This window comes from Pseudophryne corroboree, chromosome 3 (genome assembly GCF_028390025.1).
Source record: "Pseudophryne corroboree isolate aPseCor3 chromosome 3, aPseCor3.hap2, whole genome shotgun sequence".
NCBI lineage: Eukaryota > Metazoa > Chordata > Amphibia > Anura > Myobatrachidae > Pseudophryne > Pseudophryne corroboree.
Window position 1 is genome coordinate 475350198 of NC_086446.1, and position 24150 is coordinate 475374347.

Consider the following 24150-nt stretch of genomic DNA (forward strand, 5'->3'; position numbering starts at 1 on the left):
CCGAAGAATGAGCCTGCTGAATCGTACTACAAATCCAGCGTGCAATAGTCTGTTTTGAAGCAGGATGACCAATTTTGTTGAAAGCATACAAGACAAACAGCGCCTCAGTTTTCCTCCTAGTGACGTAGCTCTTCAACGCTCTTACAACATCCAGAGATTTTGGAATCGGCACAGCTTCCGTAGCCACCGGGACCACAATAGGTTGGTTAATGTGAAACGAAGAAACCACCTTCGGCAGAAATTGTTGACGAGTCCTCAATTCCGCCCTATCCGAATGAAAAATCAAGTGCGGGCTCTTATGAGATAAGGCGGCAAACTCTGACACCCGCCTGGCAGACGCCAGTGCCAATAGCATAACTACCTTCCAAGTAAGAAATTTCAACTCAACCTTATGCAAAGGTTCAAACCAGGAAGACATGAGAAAACGTAAGGTCCCATGGAGCTACAGGGGGCACAAACGGAGGATTGATATGCATTACTCCTTTCACAAAAGTCTTAACCTCTGGGAGGACAGCTAACTCTTTTTGAAAGAAAATAGACAAAGCCGAAATCTGCACTTTGATGGAACCCAATTTCAGGCCTGCATCTACTCCCGCCTGTAAAAAGTGGAGAAAGCGACCCAAGTGAAAATCTTCCGCAGGAGCCATTTTAGATTCACACCAGGAAACATACTTTCTCCAAATACGGTGATAATGCTTCGCCGTAACCTCCTTCCTAGCCTTAATGAGAGTTGGAATGACCTCCCTGGGAATACCCTTACGAGCTAAGATCTGGCGCTCAACCTCCATGCCGTCAAACGCAGCCGCGGTAAGTCTGGAAACACACATGGACCCTGCAACAACAGGTCCTCTCTTAGAGGAAGCGGCCAAGGATCTTCCACCAGTAATTCCTGAAGATCCGGGTACCAGGTCCTTCTTGGCCAATCTGGAACGACGAGAATCGCCTGAACCCTTGCTCGTCGAATGATCCCCAGTACCTTTGGAATGAGAGGAAGTGGAGGGAACACATACACCGACTGGAAAACCCACGGAGACACCAGGGCGTCCACTGCACTGGCTTGGGGGGTCCCTTGACCTGGAACAATACCTCGGGAGCTTCTTGTTGAGACGAGACGCCATCATGTCGATCAACGGAATTCCCCAACGTTTTGTCACCTCTGTAAATACCTCTTGGTGAAGAGCCCACTCTCCCGGATGGAGATCGTGTCTGCTGAGGAAATCTTCTTCCCAGTTGTCCACTCCCGGTAGGAAGACTGCTGACAGGGCGCTCACGTGTTGTTCCGCCCAGCGAAGGATTCTTGTGGCCTCCGCCATTGCTGCTCTGCTCCTTGTTCCGCCTTGACGGTTTATATGCGCCACCGCTGTGATGTTGTCTGACTGTACCAGGACAGGTCGACCCTGAATAAGGCTTCTTGCTTGCAGCAGGCCGTTGTAAATGGCTCCTAACTCGAGAACATTTATGTGGAGACAGGCTTCCTGGAGCGACCATTTCCCCTGGAAGTTTCTTCCTTGGGTGACTGCGCCCCAGCCCCGGAGACTTGCATCTGTTGTTAGAAGCACCCAATCCTGGATACCGAACCGGCGTCCCCCTAGGAGGTTATGATCTTGTAGCCACCACAGGAGAGAAATTCTGGCTCTGGGAGATTGACTTATCTTCCGGTGCATGTGCAGGTGAGACCCGGACCATTTGCTCAGCAAGACCCACTGAAACACCCGAGCATGAAACCTGCCAAATGGAATGGCTTCGTACGCCGCAACCATCTTCCCCAGCACCCGAGCACAGTGATGGATTGACACACTCGTCGGCCTCAGAAGTTCCCTGACCATCGCCTGCAGTTCCAGAGCCTTTTCTTCTGGAAGAAATACTTTCTGTAAATCCGTATCCAGAATCATGCCCAGAAAAGGCAGCCGAGTGGTCGGAATCAACTGAGATTTTGGCAAATTGAGTACCCAAACGTGCTGTCGCAGAACCGACAGTGACAAATCTACACTTCTCAGCAACCGTTCCTTGGACCTCGCCTTTATCAGGAGATCGTCCAAGTACGGGATAATTGTAACCCCTTGTTTGCGAAGGATAACCATCATTTCCGCCATGACTTTGGTGAAAATCGGCAACGTCTGAAATTGGTAATGAGAATCCTGTATCGCAAACCCGAGGAAGGCCTGATGCGAAGGATATATCGGGACATGTAAGTAGGCATCCTTTATGTCGACTGACGCCATAAAATCCCCCCCTTCCAGGCTGGCAATTACCGCTCGAAGGGATTCCATCTTGAACTTGAAAACTTTCAAGTATGGATTGAGGGATTTTAGATTTAGAATTGGTCTGACCGAACCGTCCGGTTTCGGCACAACAAAGAGGCTCAAGTAGAACCCCTCCCCCCCGCTGGGACGATGGAACGGGAACAATGACCCTCTGTAGACACAATTTTTGAATCGCTGCCAGCACCACCTCCCTGTCCGGAAGAACTACTGGTAATGCCGAAATGAAGAACCGGTGAGGGGGTATCTCCTGAAACTCCAGTTTGTATCCCGAGACACAATCTCTAGGACCCAAGGACACAGGTCTGATTGAATCCAGACCTGACTGAATATTTGTAGACGGCCCCCCACCGGTCCGGACTCCCCCAGGGAAGCCCCAGCGTCATGCGGTGGACTTGGTAGCAGCAGGGGAGGACTTTTGGTCCTGGGCGCCTGAGCCTGCAGGAGGTTTCCTTCCCCTTCCTCTACCTCTACCTTCTGAAGCGAGGAAGGACGAACCTTTTCCACGCCTGTATTTATTGTGACGAAAGGACTGCATTTGCTGATGTGGTGCCTTTTTCTGTTGTGTGGGAACATAAGGAAGAAAAGAGGACTTACCCGCAGTCGCGGTTCGAGACCAGGTCAGCCAAGCCGTCCCCAAACAAGACAGTACCTTTGAAGGGTAACGCTTCCATAGCCCTCTTGGAGTCGGCATCAGCGTTCCATTGATGGATCCACAACGCCCTCCTGGCTGATATCGACATAGCATTGGTTCTTGTACCCAAGAGACAGACGTCCCTCGCCGCATCCTTCAGGTAATCTGCAGCGTCCTTGATATAACCGAGTCAAAAGGACATTATCTTTATCAAGGGTTTCCATATCATTAGCTAAATTCTCAGCCCATTTAGCAATAGCACTACTCACCCATACCGACGCCACAGCAGGTCTGAGCAATGCACCCGAATTAGCGAAAATGGACTTCAAAGACGTCTCCAGCTTACGATCCGCCGGATCCTTGAGAGCTGCCGTCAGGGGACGGAAGTGCCACTTTCTTAGACAAACGAGATAGAGCTTTGTCAACATTTGGAGACGCCTCCCATTTTTCCCTGTCATCAGAGGGGAAAGGATACGCCATGTAAATTCTCTTGGGAATCTGCCACCTCTTATCCGGCGACTCCCAATCCTTTTCACAAAGAGTATTCATTTCATGAGAGGGGGGGAAACTTCACCTCAGGTTTTTTTCCCTTGAACAAGCAAATCCTTGTTTCCTGTACCTCAGGTTCATCAGAAATGTGTAAAACATCTTTTATAGCCACAATCATGTACTGAATACTCTTAACTAACCGTGGATGTAAAGCAGCCTCAGTGAAATCGACCTCGGAATCAGAGTCCGTGTCGGTATCAGTATCTACCACCTGAGTAAATGGCCGCTTTTGCTACCCGGATGGAGTCTGAACCTGAGACAAAGGGGTATATGCAATTGCGGTCGAATTCGCGGCAATTTTCGCTGTTTTTTAATTCGACTCAATTCGACAGGTGAATCCCGGAAGGTGGCTTCCGGAATTCACCATATTCAATGAAAAACGGATTCGCCAGAGTCGCGGGCGAAAAACGGATTCGCCAGAGTCGCGGGCGAAAAACGGGCGATTTGGCGGATTTTGCCGCGATTTTAAAAAACGGTAAAAAAACGTGAAAAACCCGAAAAAAAAAAATGGCGTGGGGTCCCCCCTCCAAAGCATAACCAGCCTCGGGCTCATCGAGCTGGTCCTGGTTCTAAAAATGCAGGGGAAAAATTGGCCAGGGATCCCCCGTATTTTTAAAACCAGCACCGAGCTCTGCGCCTGGTGCTGGTGCCAAAAATACGGGGGACAAAAAGAGTAGGGGTCCCCCGTATTTTTAACACCAGCATCGGGCTCCACTAGCTGGACAGATAATGCCACAGCCGGGGGTCACTTTTATGCCGTGCCCTGCGGCCGTGGCATTAAATATCCAACTAGTCACCCCTGGCCGGGGTACCCTGGGGGAGTGGGGACCCCTTCAATCAAGGGGTCCCCCCCCCCCAGCCACCCAAGGGCCAGGGGTGAAGCCCGAGGCTGTCCCCCCCCATCCAATGGGCTGCGGATGGGGGGGCTGATAGCCTTTTGTGATAATAAAAAGATATTGTTTTTTCCAGCAGTACTACAAGTCCCAGCAAGCCTCCCCCGCAAGCTGGTACTTGGAGAACCACAAGTACCAGCATGCGGGAGAAAAACGGGTCCGCTGGTACCTGTAGTACTACTGGGAAAAAAATACCCAAATAAAAACAGGACACACACACCTTGATAGTAAAACTTTATTACACACTACCGACACACACATACTTACCTATGTTGACACGCCGACTGCCACGGTCTCCGACGATCCGAGGGTACCTGTGAAAAAATTATACTCACCTTCCAGCGTCCAGAGATAAATCCACGTCCAGAGAGTAAAATCCACGTACTTGTTTAAAAAAAAAAAAACGCAAAAACCCGCTCCATACCGGACTAGAAAGGGGTCCAATGCTTTCACATCAGACCCCTTTCTCCCGAATGCCGGGACATCACGTGACTCCTGTCACTGACGTCCCTTCAGCCAATCAGGAAGCGCTACTTCCGTGGCGCTCACCTGATTGGCTGTGCGCTGTCTGTACTGTGACAGCGCATCGCAAAGCCGCTCCATTACTTTCAATGGTGGGAACTTTGCGGGTAGCGGTGGGGTCACCCGCCGGTCAGCCGCTGACCGGCGGGTGACCTCACCGCTAGCCGCTAAGTTCCCACCATTGAATATAATGGAGGGAGCTGTGCGATGCGCTGTCACAGTACAGACAGCGCTCAGCCAATCAGGTGAGCGCAACGAAGTTGCGCTTCCTGATTGGCTTAGAGACCTTTCTGTGACAGCTGTCACTGACAGGTCTCATTCGTGGAAAGGTGTCCCATGTGTCAGCATGGGACCCCTTTCAGTCCGTTATGGAGCGGGTATTTGCGTTTTTTTATTTTTAACAAGTACGTGGATTTATCTCTGGACCATGGCTGAGGTGAGTATATTTATCTTTTTTTTCAGGTATCCGTGGATTCTACATGGAGAAGAGGACCGATGTCGGCGTGTGAACATAGGTAAGTATGTGTGTGTCGGTAGTGTGTAATAAAGTTTTACTGTCGACGGTGTGTGTGTCCTGTTTTTATTTGGGTATTTTTTCCCCAGTAGTACTACAGGTACCAGCGGGCCCGTTTTTCTCCCGCATGCTGGTACTTGTGGTTCTCCAAGTACCAGCTTGCGGGGGAGGCTTGCTGGGACTTGTAGTACTACTGGAAAAAACAATATCTTTTTATTATCACAAAAGGCTATCAGCCCCCCCATCCGCAGCCCATTGGATGGGGGGGGACAGCCTCGGGCTTCACCCCTGGCCCTTGGGTGGCTGGGGGGGGGGGGGGACCCCTTGATTGAAGGGGTCCCCACTCCCCCAGGGTACCCCGGCCAGGGGTGACTAGTTGGATATTTGATGCCACGGCCGCAGGGCACGGCATAAAAGTGACCCCCGGCTGTGGCATTATCTGTCCAGCTAGTGGAGCCCGATGCTGGTGTTAAAAATACGGGGGACCCCTACTCTTTTTGTCCCCCGTATTTTTGGCACCAGCACCAGGCGCAGAGCCCGGTGCTGGTTTTAAAAATACGGGGGAACCCCTGTCAATTTCCCCCCCGCATTTTTAGAACCAGGACCAGCTCGAAGAGCCCGAGGCTGGTTATGCTATGGAGGGGGGACCCCACGCCATTTTTTTTATGATTTCACCGTTCCAGCATAAAAAAAAATAAAAAAAAAATAATATTTTAAAAAATATATAAATAATATTTGTGCCTCCAAAAAAAAAAAAAAAAGTACCTAATCCCTTCTAATATAAATAGATCTGCTATTCCCCCAAAAAAAAACACAAAAAAAAACATGTTTAAAATTTTTTTATTTGTTTTCACCCTCCAAAGTGTGGCGGATTGAAAATGACGAATTTGCTGTCTAAAAGCACTGCTGTCGAATTTCCAAACTTGAATTGAATATGCTTTGGTCGAATTGCAGCACTTATATCATTGCAGAAAAGTCGAATTTGCAAAAATTCGAATTTCAAAAAGTCGAATTTTGAAAGTCCGTTTTTTGGTCGGAAAGCACTGAATTGCATAGGCGATTTTTTTTTGGGGTCGAAAATGACCCGGAATTCGACAATTTCGGGAATTCGACCACAATTGCATATACCCCAAAGCCTCTTCCATGGACTTTTTCCACAGCTGCGTCTGTGACTCAGACTTATCTAACCTCTTTGATAAAGAAGCAACATTCGAATTTATCGTACTGAGCAATGCGAGTAAATCAGGTGTCGGCTGCGTCGTCAGTCCCAAATCTAGCCCCGCATCCGCTCCCCCAATAACCTCCTCTGGTGAATAACATTCAGCCTCAGACATGCCGACACGTAGTACCGACACACAACACACAGAACGTCCCAGCTAGGTGACAGGCCCACAATGAAGCCCAGATAGAGGACACAGAGGGAGTATGCCAGCTCACACCCCAGCGCCCATATATCCCAAGAAAATATATATGTACCCAGCACTGCTTTGTAATGATAATAACCACCACACTGCGGCCCCCCCCCTTCTGAATATCTCCCCGTTACTTGTCTGAGGAATGTGGAGGTCCCGGCAGCGTCTCCCTTCAGCCGCGTGTTGAAGGAGAAGATGGCGCCTGTGAGCCGTGGGACGAAGCTCCGCCCACTTCCTGGGGCGCTTCGGCTCGCCAAATTTAAAAATGAAAAATGCTGGCGGGGGTTTCTGGAAACGGTGCCGAGGCACCAAAAAGCTCTCTGCCAGCCCCAAAACTCCAGTAACATGCTGCCCAGGGCGCTCCCCCCCAGCAAATACCGTTGGTGATGTGTGTGGGAGCATGGAGCACAGCGTTACGGCTGTGCTGTACCTTCCGTTACTGAAGTCTTCTGCCGTCCTGAAGTCTTCTGATCTTCTCATACTCACCCGACTTCTTTCTTCTGGCTTCTGTGAGGGGGTGACGGCGCGGCTCCGGGAACAAGCAGCTAGGCGCACCAAGTGATCGAACCCTCTGGAGATAATGGTGTCCAGTAGCCGAGAAGCAGAGCCCTTAACTAAGAAGAAGTAGGTCTGCTCCTCCCCCTCACTCCCACGCTGCAGGGAGCCTGTAGCCAGCAGGTCTCCCTGAAAATAAAAAACCTAAAAGTCTTTTCTAGAGAAACTCAGGAGAGCTCCCCTAGTGTGCATCCAGTCACTCCTGGGCACAAAGTCTAACTGGGGTCTGGAGGAGGGGCATAGAGGGAGGAGCCAGTTCACACCCAGATTAAGTCTTTTAAGTGTGCCCAAGCTCCTGCGGATCCCGTCTATACCCCATGGTCCTTTTGGAGTCCCCAGCATCCTCTAGGACGTAAGAGAAAATAGAGTTTTCATGATGTAACAAAAGGAATTTAAGTACAGGTCTGAAATAAAATGAAAAAGACTAATTCGAAGACCATCTGTTTGAGCTTTTCTTGGATTCAAAGAGACTGTTTGCACAAATGAAAAACTGTGCTGTTAATACAGTAAGAATGAAAGGCAAATATCAAGGAGTGAAACGACCCTCCACTACAAAGTTTTGTTCAGTTTTTGGTTGGGAACAACTTGGCTGTGAAACCTATATAAATAGATTGAAGTCACAAAATTGTTGGCAACATTGCAAGTTATATTTCTAATTGAATGTCATGTTTACTTCATTTTATATCAAAGTTGAGAAGAACACAGCATTTTTTTCCTCCATAGAGGATTATTTTCACTGTGAAGCCCTAATTGAATCAGCAAGTATGTATTTTATTTATTGCCCGCATTTTAACTGATTAAAGTACAAGTCTATCGTGCTTTCTTTATACAATTGTGATAGTGACTCCTCTTTGAAGGCTTAATATTGATTAAATACTCAACCTGTAATGATCTCAGGACCCTCTTCAAGCCCTCGTAATCTTTGTCGGTCAGAGGGCTGAGAACAGTCATGGCATCTTCTGTGGACTGACATTCTGGACATACATATTCATCTATGTGCTCCGCCTCGCTTTGTAAAATCCCAACACAGCGCCCGTGAAACCAGTTCTGACAGCGATCACAGCCAATATAAAATCTGCACACACCAACATAGAACACAAGTGTTTAAAATTTCTAACGCAGTCACAATTAGGGAAGACATTAAAAATAACTATATAATATATAAGCAGCGTAAGGACGTGCACCACACAACCACAACAGATAAACCTTAAGTCTGTCTATGGAATTATTACAGCCGATGCCCCTAAGCAAAGCTGAGTGTTTTTGGCCTGTGTTTTCATAGCTGCAGTACACAGTGCCAAACTAGTAGAGTAGAACAAAGAAGTCCTTTATAAACTAAAGAAACTCCAGATGTGAAGCAGATAAAAAGGTATGATGCTCAGCTGTCATTGCTCCAGAAAGCATGCATCACAAATTACGTAACGAGAGAGATCGTTTTTGTGAGAAATTCCCTCCCCATGGGGTCTGAAGAAGAGCAGATACGTCCCCAATAGCAGCAAGAGGATCAAAGCATGCTCTAGTCAGGTTAATAAGGGTACTGAGCTAAGGAAAAGGTAGGAGATAAGCATCTTATGCACATATCCAACTGGTGCTGTCTAGTTAGTGCAAAAAGGTTCACCAGAACTCACTGTGAATCATCATAAGGCGTTCTGCAGATACAATACAACTCCTCACTGTTGCCCTCTTGTGACCGTTTACAATCATTACAGATGTACACATCCACTTTCTTTGCTTCAGTCTCTGTGATGCCAACACATTCTCCGTGATACCAGTTAGCACAAAGCTCACAGCCAATATAGAACCTAGAACATATTCACAATACAATGACCCAAAAACAATAATGCTATTTCAGAGAAAACATCCAGGATAGCACAGGATTTCAAACATTTGTAGAGTCCGCAGCTTCCTTGGTGGATAGACTGTCACTCGGTGCAATTACTCCATATAGCAAACAGATCGTCAAATAACCTATGTGTTTCTTGCTTTGCAATGAATGGAAGCAAACATTCTTTACAGAGGTGATACAACTCCAGCCTGTGCTTATGATGTGTATTTCACTGAAACTCCCAAATTCTCTTAGTTAGACGTGCCTAATGCACTACAATAGATTGTGTTAACACCTTCTATTTATACTAAGATCCCTGTCTGAATTACCAACTCTACTTTGTGCTTCCCAAAATACATAACTTTTTTTTTTTAGCTAATGGGAAAAAAAAATGTATCTGTCTGAAACTTCTGGGATAGAACCAACCTATCAGACATTTGATTTTACACTAAGGTGTGGTACTTAATGGTTGTCTTCTTAAACTTATCATCCGGGAGTGGAATAACAGAAATGATGTTGCTTACTTTGCACAGCATCACCTTATACGGGATATGCCATCACTTTATAAATTATTCCTCAGTTAGGGGAAATAATTTGCCAATCCCCATGCTTTTACAAAATATCTCCCTCTTGACTGTAAAATGTTGTGGACGTTACCATCCCACACCTCTGACATAACCAAGTTCTAGCTGTGAGAGACCTTTGTGACTTGGGTAGAGTTGTGCCACCTCTGCATAGAAACAAACATCACTACATAAGGGTCATAACGTGGGCACCATCGCATGCAGGACACACAATGAGACATACTGAAATATGTTTCAGGGTTCAGCAAGCCTGGAGTTGCCCTCATCTACTCTACTCTCACACAAAGGGATTAGCGGGCAGACAAGCCCAGCACCACTCCAGTAGCACTGTAAACACTGAGACATTCTGCTGATCATGGTTTATCGGACACTACCTTATGACACTCTTACACATTATTTGGCTCTATCATGACATGAGACTGACCACCTGTACATTGGATTCGTGACAGAAACACATCAGCCAAGCAAAATCTGGAAAAACTAAGACCAAAGGAGTGCACAAAAGGCTCAGGAGTGACACCTGCATTATTACACAGCACTGTCTCAGGAGGCACCATGCACAACACACAACACAAATGAACCAAATCACAAGAATGAGGATGATATAGGTGTTGCAGATGTTTAGTAACATATAACAGAAGCATGGCATGGTAGACAGGGTGACTGGCGGGCCTGTCCACATTCTCCATAACTTACCTTTGCCTGCCCTGAAACACCTAGCTTTTTATAATACAATAAGCAGCAGCAGTTACAAGGTTGAGCCAGTGTGCAAAGACATAAGAATTAATGACAGAGTTGTAAGCATATTGCTTAAATTAGAAACAAATTTGACCATGTGTCATCACTTAAGCTAAGTACCTGGTTGGAGTAGGGCAAAACAAGTTTCTAGGTAAACTGCGACCGTATAAAGTAGTCACATTTAACAATTAGAAGGAATAGCATCATGTACAAGCCAGAGGTTGGTAAGCCTGATCTGAAGTAAGACAAGCTAGATGCTTTTACTTCTGATGATAAACATTGCAGCTGAAACTTAGTGATGACATCTTTGTTCAGAAATTATGCAGACAATATGTATAGTTGGTGATGTTATTTATATGATTAGACAACAATTTAAGTGTGTCATTGAATTATCTTTTCTGGCAAGTATTCAAAAAACAGTTGTTGAAGAATATAAAAACCCCCAAAACAAAATAGTTAAAACAAATGCCCAGTTATGAGAGGCAGTTCGCTGCAGGACAAAGTTTCATTTGATGCATTACCCACTTCCACAAAGCACCAGTTCACTTTTACACACATCCTTAACAGCTTCTTCCCAGGACTTCACCAGCTCTGCTGGATAGCACTGGACATTTCCCCCCTCCCCTTATAGGATATAACCCTTTGTGGTACATGGAAAAAATCTGATACATGGTGGGTGGAGAGGGTTGGTAAGTGGTCTCAATAGGAGGGGATTCTGCAAAAGTTGCCAAACATGGCTTAATTTTTTAACTAAATATAACAGTTCAAAAAATTTACAAATAATAATACCAACAATAATTTGTTAGCAATGGACACTAGTTTTGCAAATTAACCAAAAAACATGATTTAGGCCGCACACTTGGAACCACAGGTATTCTATCACTTGGTTCCATGTTACCCATTATTATGCAGTCCCAATCTGATGAATTGTGTATTTTGAATCTGAGATATCCATGATAAGCGTACATATTTGAATGCAGTAAACAGAGCCCCAAAGAAAACTAAGCTAACTGCAATCAAGCATTTAACTAAAATAGTGCAAAATTTAACCTCTTTACCTGTGGTGCAGCTCCATCAGTACACAGCAATTCTACCAACTAGATAATTGTCTTAAACCATGCGGACATTTTACAAACAAGAAACAAACCCTAAAAATGATATACGTTTATAAAGTGTGCATAATAATAATAATAATAATAATAATAACAATAGGTTTTTGAGAAGTAAATAAATGTTTGACAATCCACAAAGGAAGCTGGGTTCACACTAGTCAAATACACTGAACGCATTTAAAAATAAAAAGTGTGATCAACTAGTTTGGCAGACTCGAATCGTTACATCGCATCGTCAGGTGTGTACCCAGCTTAATACCATGACTCTGGGGCATTTCCACACAACATCAGTGAGATAGGGTGCGGATGAGCCCAAAGAAGAGTATTAACTGAGTATTTATACAAAACTCCTTTATACAAAAACTCACTTTGATTCATCATATGGTGTCTTGCAAATGCAGTAGATCTTGTTGTCTTTCTTGGTGTCTTTTGAGGTAGTGGATATCATTTTCTTCTTTTTTGACTTAGAAGGGGCAGACTCTCTGTCTTCCTCTCTCTTCCTTTTGTGGGAAGAGACAGTGGAAGAAACAGATGTGGGGGAGGTGGGCGTTGTTCTGTGTACAGCTGGTGCAGTTGGTAAGGGCACAGGTGGTGGAGGCGGCGGTGGTGTGGCTGCAGCCGCAAGGGCTCTCTCTTTTTCCTTTTTTATTTTACTCAGGTCTCTCTTCAATTCCTCCTGTAAGCAGTTTAGAGTAGTCAGAGTGGACTAAGCTTTAATTCCCCGACCTTTAATGCTAATAGCGCATTACCATACCTGGACCTCGATCTGCAGCTCTTTGTCTAGAAGTGCCCTTTTTTTAAGAATCTCCGCTTTCAGTTGCTCCTTGTGTTTGTAAAGCAGGGCGGACAATTTGCTAGCATTCTGTTTGCTCTTCTTCTGCTCCACACTCTCCTCACGCTTCCGCTTCTTAGCAGCCTGTTTCTCTTCTTTGTCTATCTTATCCAGAATGTATTTCATCACCTGGTTGCAAACAATCATTCTAAAAGGCAATGTGACCACAAATATTAAACGCTAATCAAGTAAAAAAACATACAGTAGAGCATTCCAAGTATTCACCAACGTGTCCTACCTCTGATTTTCCTCTCTTTCCACTGGAGTCATGGTCTTCTTCTGCTTCAAGTGCTCAATTACTGCATTCTGCTTCATCACAATCTGAGGAGAAGACATATTACATGCTGAGCAAGGTTGGGGGGTTGAAGACTGATGCATTTTTTATAAATTCTAATTATTTTAAAACAGATGGAAACTAAACATAACCCGCAGGGTGACAGCTGCCAATCTAGACTCACTAAAAGGTGATGCGTAAGGAGGGATAAAAATGGCAATCCAATAAATTTCCTGGATCAATCATACTAAAGAGTTGCATAGTCTAATCATCCTCACAAGACAGAAAACCTTCCCATGCAATTTATAACCTCATGTCCAAAGCATGGCTGTAGCTGCAAAAAACAAGATTTTGGTTCTTAAATGATAAATGTGTTTCTTCTGCGCTATCTCATAGCAGCCATTACTCTGGGATTACATCCCATCCCCAAAGATCTAGACAGGAAATTTTCACACTTTAGGGACCACCCACTTAGGGTATATAAGGTTACTCCTCCTCGTCCTCCCTAGTCTTTTTTTCCTGTCTCCTAGTCATTGACAGTGTAGGTTGTTTTTGTTCTCAGAGGCTTACCTCAATTTATACCGAGCAATATGCATTTTGTAGCCATGGCTGGAAGTGGTGGCTCCCGGGGGAGAAGCTGGCTTGTGAAACTCCAGGGGCGGTCAAGTAAGCCCCCAGAAGGAGTTGGGAGGCCTGTACTGGTGATCTCCTTTTAGGAGGCATTTTTAACTACTGGCTAAGGCTCTATACAAGCTGCAGTGGCAGGCGGAGGTACAGGATGTGGTTAACGGCGAGTGGAAGAGCTCATGTTGGTCCGCGCATGCGCCCGCCCAGCTGAATGACGCGGACGTCCAAGGAGTCTGTGCAAGATGGTTAGTGCATGCGCACGCCCTGCTGGAGTTCCAGTCATGATGCGGACATCCCAGAAGGCTGCGCGAGACTGTCCGCGCATGCATCCGCCCATCGGCATGAGAGGGCACCTTCCCTAATTGATATTTAAAGATGGCGCTGTACACAAGGAAACAGAGCAACTGCTGCAAGCAGCAGTCTTCTGGTACTGCATCAGTCTCCTGTTGGGGATGCGGTCAATTTACCTACAATCAAAATTCCGACGGTCAAAATCCCAACAACCATTGACCGATGGTCAAAACACCGACATTTAAAATGTCGACAGGTCAAAAAGTCGACATGAGTTTGTCATTGAAACAGACTTGTTTATACTTTACCATCCCAGTGGACCTGGACAGGGAGTATAATAGTGTGCCGAGCGCAGTAAGACATGCGAGGGGACGCGGTACACTTATAGTGTCTATGTCAGTCTATAACAAAATACATACCAAAAAAAAAAAAAAAAACAATGAAAAACTTGTCGACTTTTTGACCTGTCGGTGTTCTGACCTGGTCGGTTTTTAAATGTCTGTATTTTGACATTGTCGGAATTTTGACAGTCTGGCAATTATTGTTGGTATTTTGACCGTCGGGATTTTGATTGTAGTTATTTCATACTAAACCCTCCTGGTGTTGGTCTGTGTTACTGGCAAGATGAACATAGAGCCTTCTCACCAAAAGCTTGCTTCTCCCCTAAAGAGGTAAGCCCTCAGAGGGCATGTTTCTATTTAAGATTAGTTAGAACTTATAGTAATAGTGGCTATCCTATTTCAGTGTGTCTCCAGCTAACAAAAGGATATGTAAAAAGAAGCATTTATCTAAGAAATGTGCTTCATGTGATGAAAATTTCTGTGGAACAGAAAATGCTAATCTATGTGAGGAATGTGTAACAGATGAGTCACCTGTTGATAATCAGTCTAAAAAACTGCAGTATTTAATGGAATGGATGAAAAAATTGTCACTAAAGATGAGTTAATGGAGTTGCAAGGGACAAAGATCAAGATCTCAGGCTAGCTTGGACTCTATTTGAATCTGTTTTATCTGGTGTCACTTTTGAGGAGGATTATCAAGAGATACCTAGTGCTGAATCTGGAGAGGTTCAGGAAGATGTCAGGTTGTTTAACCTGGAGCTTGTGGATAGTTACAAAATATTTATAAAGCTATGAATTACAAGGAGCCTGTACAAGGCTGTGATAATCTAAATCATCTATTTGAAGATAGAGCTGAGAAAAATAGATATTTCTCAGTACTATACATAAAGCTCTTAAAGATATTATGTCAAAGGAGTGGCAGAATGTTGATAAACGTTCAGGGAACTTCAAGAGAATGATTGATGCTGCAGTAGCAGTTGTATCAAAAACTACTATCTTTCTTGAAGACGGGGCTGTGTTGAAGGATGGCATGGATATGAGAATTGAAAATTCCTTAAAGAAGCTACACAGTTCCACAACGGTGTCTCTAAAGCAGGGGTGGGGAACCTCCGGCCCGCGGGCCGTATAAGGCCCGCGAAGCCGCTTGGTCCGGCCCACCTGCTCCTCTCAGTGAGACACGCCGCCGCACAGTCCGGCGGCAGCGTGTCTCAGCTGTCACCACACGGAGGAGAGCGCGGCTATTGTCGGGCGGCGGCGGCGTGTAGGACTTGAAACCAGCCGCCGGTTCGTGAGCCAATCAGAGCTCGCGGACCGGCAGCCAATCAGGAGCCGCGGCTGCCGGTCCGCGAGCTCTGATTGGCTCTCGAACCGGCGGCTGGTTTCAAGTCCTACACGCCGCCGCCCAACATAGCCGCGCTCTCCTCCGTGTACCCGCCGAAAGGAGCGGTAAGCGGGACAGGGTGGGGGGAGACAGGGGGGGGGCATCTGTATACCTGGCACTGTGGGGGTCATCTGTATACCTGGCACTGTGGCGGAATCTGTATACCTGGCACTGTGGGGGCATCTGTATACCTGGCACTGTGGGGGCATCTGTATACCTGGCACTGTGAGGGGCATTTGTATACCTGGCACTGTGGGGGCATCTGTATACCTGGCACTGTGGGGGCATCTGTATACCTGGCACTGTGGGGGCATCTGTATACCTGGCACTGAGGGGCATTTGTATACCTGGCACTGTGGGGGCATCTGTATACCTGGCACTGTGGGGACATCTGTATACCTGGCACTGTGGGGGCATCTGTATACCTGGCACTGTGAGGGGCATTTGTATACCTGGCACTGTGAGGGGCATTTGTATACCTGGCACTGTGAGGGGCATTTGTATACCTGGCACTGTGGGGGCATTTGTATACCTGGCACTGTGGGGGCATCTGTATACCTGGCACTGTGAGGGGCATTTGTATACCTGGCACTGTGGGGGCAATTGTGGATCTGGCACTGCACTATTGGGGGCATATGTGTATCACGTCCCATTTTAACTGGCCACACCCATTTTTTGGAGCGCGCGGGGGCAGACTTGTATGGCCCCCGAAGGATATTATAAATATCCAAATGGCCCTCGGTAGAAAAAAGGTTCCCCACCCCTGCTCTAAAGTCTGGTGTGGCTATAGCCACAGTGTCTAGAGCACTTAGACTGTGGGGTTCTGCGATGTGTACTGACTTAGAGGAAAGATCTCAAGACAATATCTACAGAGAAGTCTAAATATTATGATGAAGGCCATAGAATATATATGTGAAGCTCCATTAGACATGGCGGAATTTGCGACAAAATCAATGACGACAGGAGTTATAGCAAGAAGGGCTTAATGGCTGGAGTCGTGGGCAACGGATACGCATTCTAAGAATAGGCTTGTCACCTTACCATATTAGCTTTCTATTGTTTGGTAACAAGTTGGAAGTAATTATACAGAAAATGAAAGAAGGTAAATCTGCATGGTTACCTCAAGTCAGGAGGAACAGATATCCTGTTAAATCTTCCATACAACAACTTAGAGAAGCTAGAGGTTATAGACCAGGACGTCAGTACGGAAGTAGATACTCATTAGGGATGTCAAGAACGTCCTTTCGCCAATCCGGGAGAAGGGGTGGTCGAAGACCATGACTATCGCAGGACTCCCGTATGGCAGTAGGGGGCAGATTGCCGGAATTTGTAAATCTTTGGCAAAGAAAAATCCAGGACGAATGGGTTCTGGAGGTAATAGATCATGGCGACCGAATAGAATATCTAATGGTCCCAAGCAGGGACAGGTTTGTGAAGTCAGAGATGACATGTACAGTGTTAGAGATCAAGGCTCTGGAGGACAGCCTTTAAAATTAATTGAATTAAAGGCTGAGGAACCTTTTCCATTATCAGAAAGAAACAGGGTTTTATTCCCGGATATTTCTAGTAAAAAAGGCCACAGGCTTTTTCAGGACAATTCTGGATCTCACGCAATTGAACAAATTTCTAAAAGATAAAAAAGTTCCATAAGGAAACTTTCAAGTCTATCCTTACTCGGGTAAAGAGAGAAGATTTCTTGGCATCAATAGACCTAAATTATGATTTAATGTCCTAGTATGCAAGGCATCTCTAAAATATCTAAGACTATGTAAAGGGGGGACATATTCCGTTTACATGCCTTCCGATCGGCCTGGCAACATTCCAAGAACATTTACAAAAGTTCTCTCCACACTAATAGCACTGTTAAGAAGGCAAGGAATAGCAATTAGTCCGTATTTAGACGATCTGCTGATTTGTGGAAATTCCAAAGATAAAGTAAAGAAAACTGTGGATATGACACTATAGACTCTCCTGTCTTATGGCTGGATGATACATTGGGAGAAATGCCAACTGGAACCAGTACAGCATATACAATTTTTTGGGCTACAAGTAAATACTCACAAATATGTAGTCTCCCTGTCAGTAGTGATGCAGACGTGTCAGAAGATAACATTGTGTCTGGGAATGCGGCTTCGTGGAATGCTGTCCTCCACTGTAGACATGGGCAAGTAGGATGATGAGAATATTGCAATACTTGAAAGGGTATTGCATTAAACCACAGAAAAAAGTTACAGCAGGCTACAAAGATTTCGCTTTCATGGTGGACAAGCAAGGATCTAGGTACCAGAATAATGTCATTGTCAGAACCTCGCTACATGGTGTTAACGACAGATACAAGTTTAACAGAATTCATTCAGGAGAAGAAATTTTCCTGAAATCAGCAAGAGATGAGGGCAGTCTGCAAAGCAAAAGAGGGATTCCAGAATCAGATAGTAATATTTTTGGACAGCATAGCAGTTGTAGCTTATCTGAACCCTCGGGGTGGAACCAGAAGCAGAGTGCTGTTAAAGTAACAAGAATATTAGACTGGGCAGAGAATCATCTGAATTCCTTGTCAGTACTGTATGCGCCAGGAAAGGAAAACATAATTGCAGAATTCCTCAGCAGACAGGAGGTATTACCAGGGGAATGGGAATTAGATAATCAGGTTTTTAAAAAAAATTGAAAAACGATTTGTGCAGCTTCAGGTGGATCTGATGGCCACTCATCACAACTCAAAAGTTCCTCTGTTTTTCCTCAAGATACCATCTTCCAAAGGCAAGTGGTGTAGATGCGTTCTCCCTACTGTGGAATTTCAATCTGGGATATGTGTTCCCTCCTCTTCCCATGATTGCTTGCACACTGAAGCTGATCAGGGAGGAACCGGTGGAAGTGATAATAGTTTTACCTTATTGGCCAAAGAGTGTGTGGTTTCCAATGGTGACAAGGAGGGCAGTAGAGTCCTTGGATATTAACAAACATGAAGGGATTGTTACACCAGGGGCCAGTAGCACACCCAAATATACAGCGACTTCATTTAACGGGTTATCGGAACAAGTAATCTCCCTTCTTATGAAGGCAAGAAAGAATCATCAAAGATCTATTATAGAATCTGGAAAACTTTTATCCCCAGGGCCGAGTCTAAATTTGACGTTTTATACTACAGTTTCTACATGTTAGATTTAAAAAGGGTCCGGCTATGTCTACCATCAAGGTGCAAATATCAGCTTTAAGTGTATTGCTGTACAGGAAATTAATAGAAAGATGAGCTTGTAAGAAAGTTCTGTCAGGCAATAAAGAGAATGCGTCCTCAGATCATGTTAGTCCTAGACCCTTGGGATTTGACATATCAACAATGAGTGGTGAGATTCATACACCAGCACACCAATAACATAAAACAACCAGCAACGGCTGGCAACAAAACAGCAACAGCTGAACAGGTAACCATATAAGAGAAAACCTGCAGAAAAGTCAACGCACTGAGGCGGGCGCCCAATATCCCTTATGGACAACGAGAAAAGGATTTACCGGTAGGTAATTAAAATAAGATTTTAAACCTACCAGTAAATCTTTTTCTCGTAGTCCGTAGAGGATGCTGGGACTCTGTAAGGACCATGGGGATAGACGGGCTCCGCAGGAGACATGGGCACTTTAAGAAAGACTTTGACTCTGGGTGTGCACTGGCTCCTCCCTCTATGCCCCTCCTCCAGACCTCAGTTAGAGAAACTGTGCCCAGAGGAGACGGACAGTACAAGGAAAGGATTTTTGTAATCCAAGGGCAAGATTCATACCAGCCACACCAATCACACCGTATAACTTGTGATATACTACCCAGTTAACAGTATGAAAAACAACATAGCATCAGTCCAAGACTGATGAAACTATAACATAACCCTTATGTAAGCAATAACTATATACAAGTCTTGCAGAAGTAGTCCGCACTTGGGACGGGCGCCCAGCATCCTCTACGGACTACGAGAAAAAGATTTACCGGTAGGTTTAAAATCTTATTTTCTCTAACATCCTAGAGGATGCTGGGACTCCGTAAGGACCATGGGGATTATACCAAAGCTCCCAAACGGGCGGGAGAGTGCGGATGACTCTGCAGCACCGATTGAGCAAACATGAGGTCCTCCTCAGCCAGGGTATCAAACTTTAAGAACTTTGCAAAGGTGTTTGACCCCGACCAAGTAGCAGCTCGGCACAGCTGTAGTGCCGAGACCCCTCGGGCAGCCGCCCAAGAAGAGCCCACCTTCCTAGTGGAATGGGCCTTAACCGATTTTGGTAACGGCAATCCTGCAATCGTGTTACAGATCCAGCGAGCAATAGTCTGCTTTGAAGCAGGGCCGCCAACTTTGTTGGCTGCATACAGGACAAACAGTGCTTCTGTTTTTCTGATCCTAGCCGTTCTGGCCACGTACATTTTCAAAGCCCTGACTACATCAAGGGACTCGGAATCCTCCAAGTCACGTGTAGCCACAGGCACGACAATAGGTTGGTTCATATGAAAGAATGAGACCACCTTAGGCAGGAATTGAGGACGGGTCCGCAATTCCGCTCTATCCATATGGAAAACCAGATAGGGGCTTTTATGTGATAAAGCCGCCAATTCCGAAACTCGCCTAGCCGAAGCCAAGGCTAACAACATGACCACCTTCCAGGTGAGATATTTCAACTCCACTGTCTAAAGTGGTTCAAACCAATGTGACTTAAGGAAACTTAACACCACGTTAAGGTCCCAAGGCGCCACCGGAGGTACAAAAGGAGGCTGAATATGCAGTACTCCCTTCACAAAAGTCTGTACTTCAGGTAATGAGGCCAATTCCTTTTGAAAGAAAATGGATAAGGCCGAAATCTGAACTTTTAATGGAGCCTAATTATAGGCCCAAATTCACTCCAGTTTGTAGGAAGTGAAGAAAACGGCCCAGGTGGAATCCTTCCGTAGCAGCATTCCTGGCCTCACACCAAGAAACATATTTTCTCCATATTCGGTGATAATGTTTAGTTGTCACGTCCTTCCTAGCCTTCATTAGCGTAGGAATGACCTCATCCGGAATACCTTTTCCCGCTAGGATCCGGCGTTCAACCGCCATGCCGTCAAACGCAGCCGCGGTAAGTCTTGGAACAGACAGGGACCTTGTTGTAACAAGTCCTGCCTCACGGATCTTCTGTGAGCATTTCTTGCAGATCCGGATACCTGGCCCTTCGTGGCCAATCCGGAACAATGATTATTGTTCTCACTCCTCTTTTTCTTATTATTCTCAACACCTTGGGTATGAGAGGAAGAGGAGGGAATACATAGACCGACTGGAACACCCACGGTGTCACTAGGGCGTCCACAGCTACCGCCTGAGGATCTCTTGACCTGGCGCAATACCGTTGTAGCTTTTTGTTGAGACGGGACGCCATCTTGTCTATTTGGGGTAGTCCCCACCGACTTGCAATCTGTGCGAAGACTTCCTGATGAAGTCCCCACTCTCCCGGATGCACGTCGTGTCTGCTGAGGAAGTCTGCTTCCCAGTTGTCCACTCCCGGAATGAACACTGCTGACAGTGCGCTTACATGATTCTCCACCCAGCGAAGAACTCTGGTGGCTTCCGCCATCGACACTCAGCTCCTTGTGCCGCCCTGGCAGTTTACATGAGCCACTGCGGTGACGTTGTCTGACTGGATCAGAACTGGTCGGTCGCGAAGTAAGGTCTCCGCTTGACGTAGGGCGTTGTATATGGCCCTTAGTTCCAGGATGTTGATGTGAAGACAAGTCTCTTTAACTTGACCAAAGGCCTTGGAAATTTCTTCCCTGTGTGACTGCTCCCCAACCTCGGAGGCTCGCGTCCGTGGTCACCAGGATCCGATCCTGAATGCCTGCAGCCCTCTAGAAGGTGAGCACTCTGCAGCCACCACAGGAAAGATACCCTGGCCCTGGGGGACAGGGTGATCCGCTGATGCATTTGCAGATGTGACCCGGCCAATTTGTCCAATAGGTCCCATTGGAAAGTCCTTGTGTGGAACCTGCCGAATGGAATGGCTTCGTACGTCACCACCATTTTTCCCAGGACTTGAGTGCAATGATACACTGACACTTGTTTTGCCTTCAACAGGTTCTTTACTAGAGTCATGAGTTCCTGAGCTTTTTCTATCGGAAGAAAAACCCTTTTCTCTAACGTCCTTGAGGATGCTGGGACTCCGTAAGGACCATGGGGAATAGACGGCTCCGCAGGAGATAGGGTACTTTAAGAAAGCTTTGGTTTCTGGGTGTGCACTGGCTCTTCCCTCTATGCCCCTCCTCCAGACCTCAGTTTTTATACTGTGCCCAGAGGGAAATGGGTGCACTGCAGGGAGCTCCCCTGAGTTCTCTGCCTAGAAAGCATTTTTGTTTGGATTTTTTCTATATTTTTACAGGGAGCACTGCTGGCAACAGGGTCCCTGCATCGAGGGACTGAGGAGAGAGGGGCAGACCTTCTTAAATGATAGGCTCTGCTTCCTCGGCTACTGGACACCATTAGCTCCAGAGGGGGTGAACACAGGTTCGTCATTGGCGTTCACTCCCAGAGCCGCGCCGCCGTTCTCCTCACAGAGCCAGAAGAAACGAAGTCAGAAGACGTCTCAGGCGGCAGAAGCCTTCAGAGCTTCACTGAGGTAACGCACAGCACTGCAGCTGTGCGTCATTGCTCCCATACACCTCACACACTACGGTCACTGTAAGGGTGCAGGGCGCGGGAGGGGGGGGGGGTCGCCCTGGGCAGCAATATAACACCTCTCTTATGGAAAAAGACAATATACATGTACAGGTGGGCACTGTACATGTATATAAAAGAGCCCCCGCCATTTTTTTATAACTTTGAGCGGGACAGAAGCGCGCCGCCGAGGGGGCGGGGCTTCTCCCTCAGCACTCACCAGCGCCATTTTCTCTCCACAGCACCGCTGAGAGGAAGCTCCCCGGACTCTCCACTGCTTTATACACGGTGAAAGGGGGTTGAAGGAGGGGGGGGCACATAATTGGCGTTTTATTACTACTCAGCGCTTCTGGAAAAGGGCATTCTGTTTTTTTTTCCAGGGGTATAGCGCTGGGGTGTGTGCTGGCATACTCTCTCTCTGTCATTCCAAATGGCCTTAAAGGGGATACTGTCTTCAGAAAAGAGTTTCCCTGTGCGTGTGTCGACATGTTTGACGAGGAAGGCTCGCTTAATGTGGAGGGGGAGTGCTTGAATGTCATGTCGCCGTCGGCAACGCCGACACCGGAATGGGTGGATATGCTGAATGTCTTAAATGCAAATGTCAATCTATTGCATAAAAAGGTTAGACAAGGCTGAAGCTAGGGATCAGTCAGGTAGCCAGACCATGCCTGTCCCTGTGGCGCCAGGATCTTCGGGGTCTCAGAAGCGCACCATATCCCAGATCGATGACACAGATACCGACACGGATACTGACTCTAGTGTCGACTATGAAGATGCAAAATTACAGCCGAAGTTAGCTAAGGGTATTCGGTACATGATTATTGCCATTAAAGAGGTTTTGCATATTACTGAGGAACCCCCTGTCCCTGACACGAGGGTACACATGTATAAAGCGAAAAAGCCTGAGGTCACCTTTCCGTCCTCATTTGAGCTGAGCGAATTGTGCGAAAAGGCTTGGGAATCTCCAGATAGGAGACCACAATTTCCCAAAAGGATTCTTATGGCGTATCCTTTTCCACAAACGGATAGGATACGATGGGAATCTTCGCCTAAAGTAGACAAGGCGCTGACACGCTTATCCAAAAAGGTGGCACTGCCTTCTCAGGATACGGCTTCCCTCAAGGATCCTGCTGATCGCAGGCAGGAAATTACCATGAAGCACATTTACACTCATTCAGGAACTATTGTTAGACCGGCTATGGCGTCGGCCTGGGTTTGTAGTGCTGTTGTGGCATGGGCAGATTCCTTATCTACGGAGATTGACACCTTAGATAGGGATGCCATTCAAATGACCATAGAGCATATCAGAGATGCTGCCTTGTATATGAGAGATGCTCAGAGAGACATTTGTTTATTAAGCTCCAGAATAAATGCTATGTCTATTTCTGCTAGGCGGCTCTTGTGTACCCGACAGTGGACGGGAGACGCTGATTCAAAGCGGCATATGGAGTCCTTGCCTTACAAAGGGGAGGAATTGTTTGGAGGCGGCCTCTCGGACCTTGTCTCTACTGCTACGGCCGGTAAGTCGAATTTTTTACCTTATGTCCCCCCGCAGCATACAAAAAAGGCACCTCATTATCAAATGCAGTCCTTTCGTTCCAATAAGAGCAAGAAGGTACGGGGATCGTCCTTTGTTGCCAGAGGAAAAGGCATGGGAAAAAAGCTGCACACAGCTAGTTCCCAGGAGCAGAAGTCCTCCCCTGCATCTGCAAAGCCCACTGCATGACGCTGGGGTTTCCCGGGGGGAGGCAGATCTAGTGGGGGCTCGTCTTCGGTTTTTCAGCCACGTCTGGGTTCACTCGCAGGTGGATCCCTGGGCATTAGAGATTGTTTCTCAGGGATACAGGCTGGAATTCGAAGACTTGCCTCCTCGCCGGTTTTTCAAAACGGCTCTGCCGGCTTCCCCGTCAGAGAGGGAGCTAGTGTTCAATCCAAAAATTGTATATTCAACAGGTGTTTGTCACAGTTCCTCATCTCCAGCAAGGAGAGGGATATTACTCAACCCTGTTTGTGGTCCCGAAACCGGACGGTTCGGACAGACCCATTTTAAACCTGAAATCTCTGAACCTGTACTTGAAGAGGTTCAAGTTCAAAATGGAATCACTCAGGGCGGTCATCGCCAGCCTGGAGGGGGGAGGATTGGATGGTG

General features: G+C 46.5%; 1 protein-coding gene across 5 annotated transcripts in view; it reads right to left on the reverse strand.

Annotated features, from left to right (window-relative positions):
* Nucleotides 1–24150, reverse strand: part of BPTF (bromodomain PHD finger transcription factor) — a 313494-nt gene that overhangs the window by 17178 nt on the left and 272166 nt on the right. For 4 of the 5 annotated variants that reach the window (XM_063960818.1, XM_063960817.1, XM_063960815.1 and 1 more), the window contains 5 exons: nt 12670–12752; nt 12354–12579; nt 11968–12275; nt 8969–9142; nt 8223–8415 (listed from right to left, as the gene is read on the reverse strand). In XM_063960818.1, the coding sequence (XP_063816888.1) occupies nt 8223–8415; nt 8969–9142; nt 11968–12275; nt 12354–12579; nt 12670–12752 (984 nt within the window). The remainder of the gene's footprint in view (nt 1–8222; nt 8416–8968; nt 9143–11967; nt 12276–12353; nt 12580–12669; nt 12753–24150) is intronic. The other variant, XM_063960819.1, reaches the window with a different exon arrangement.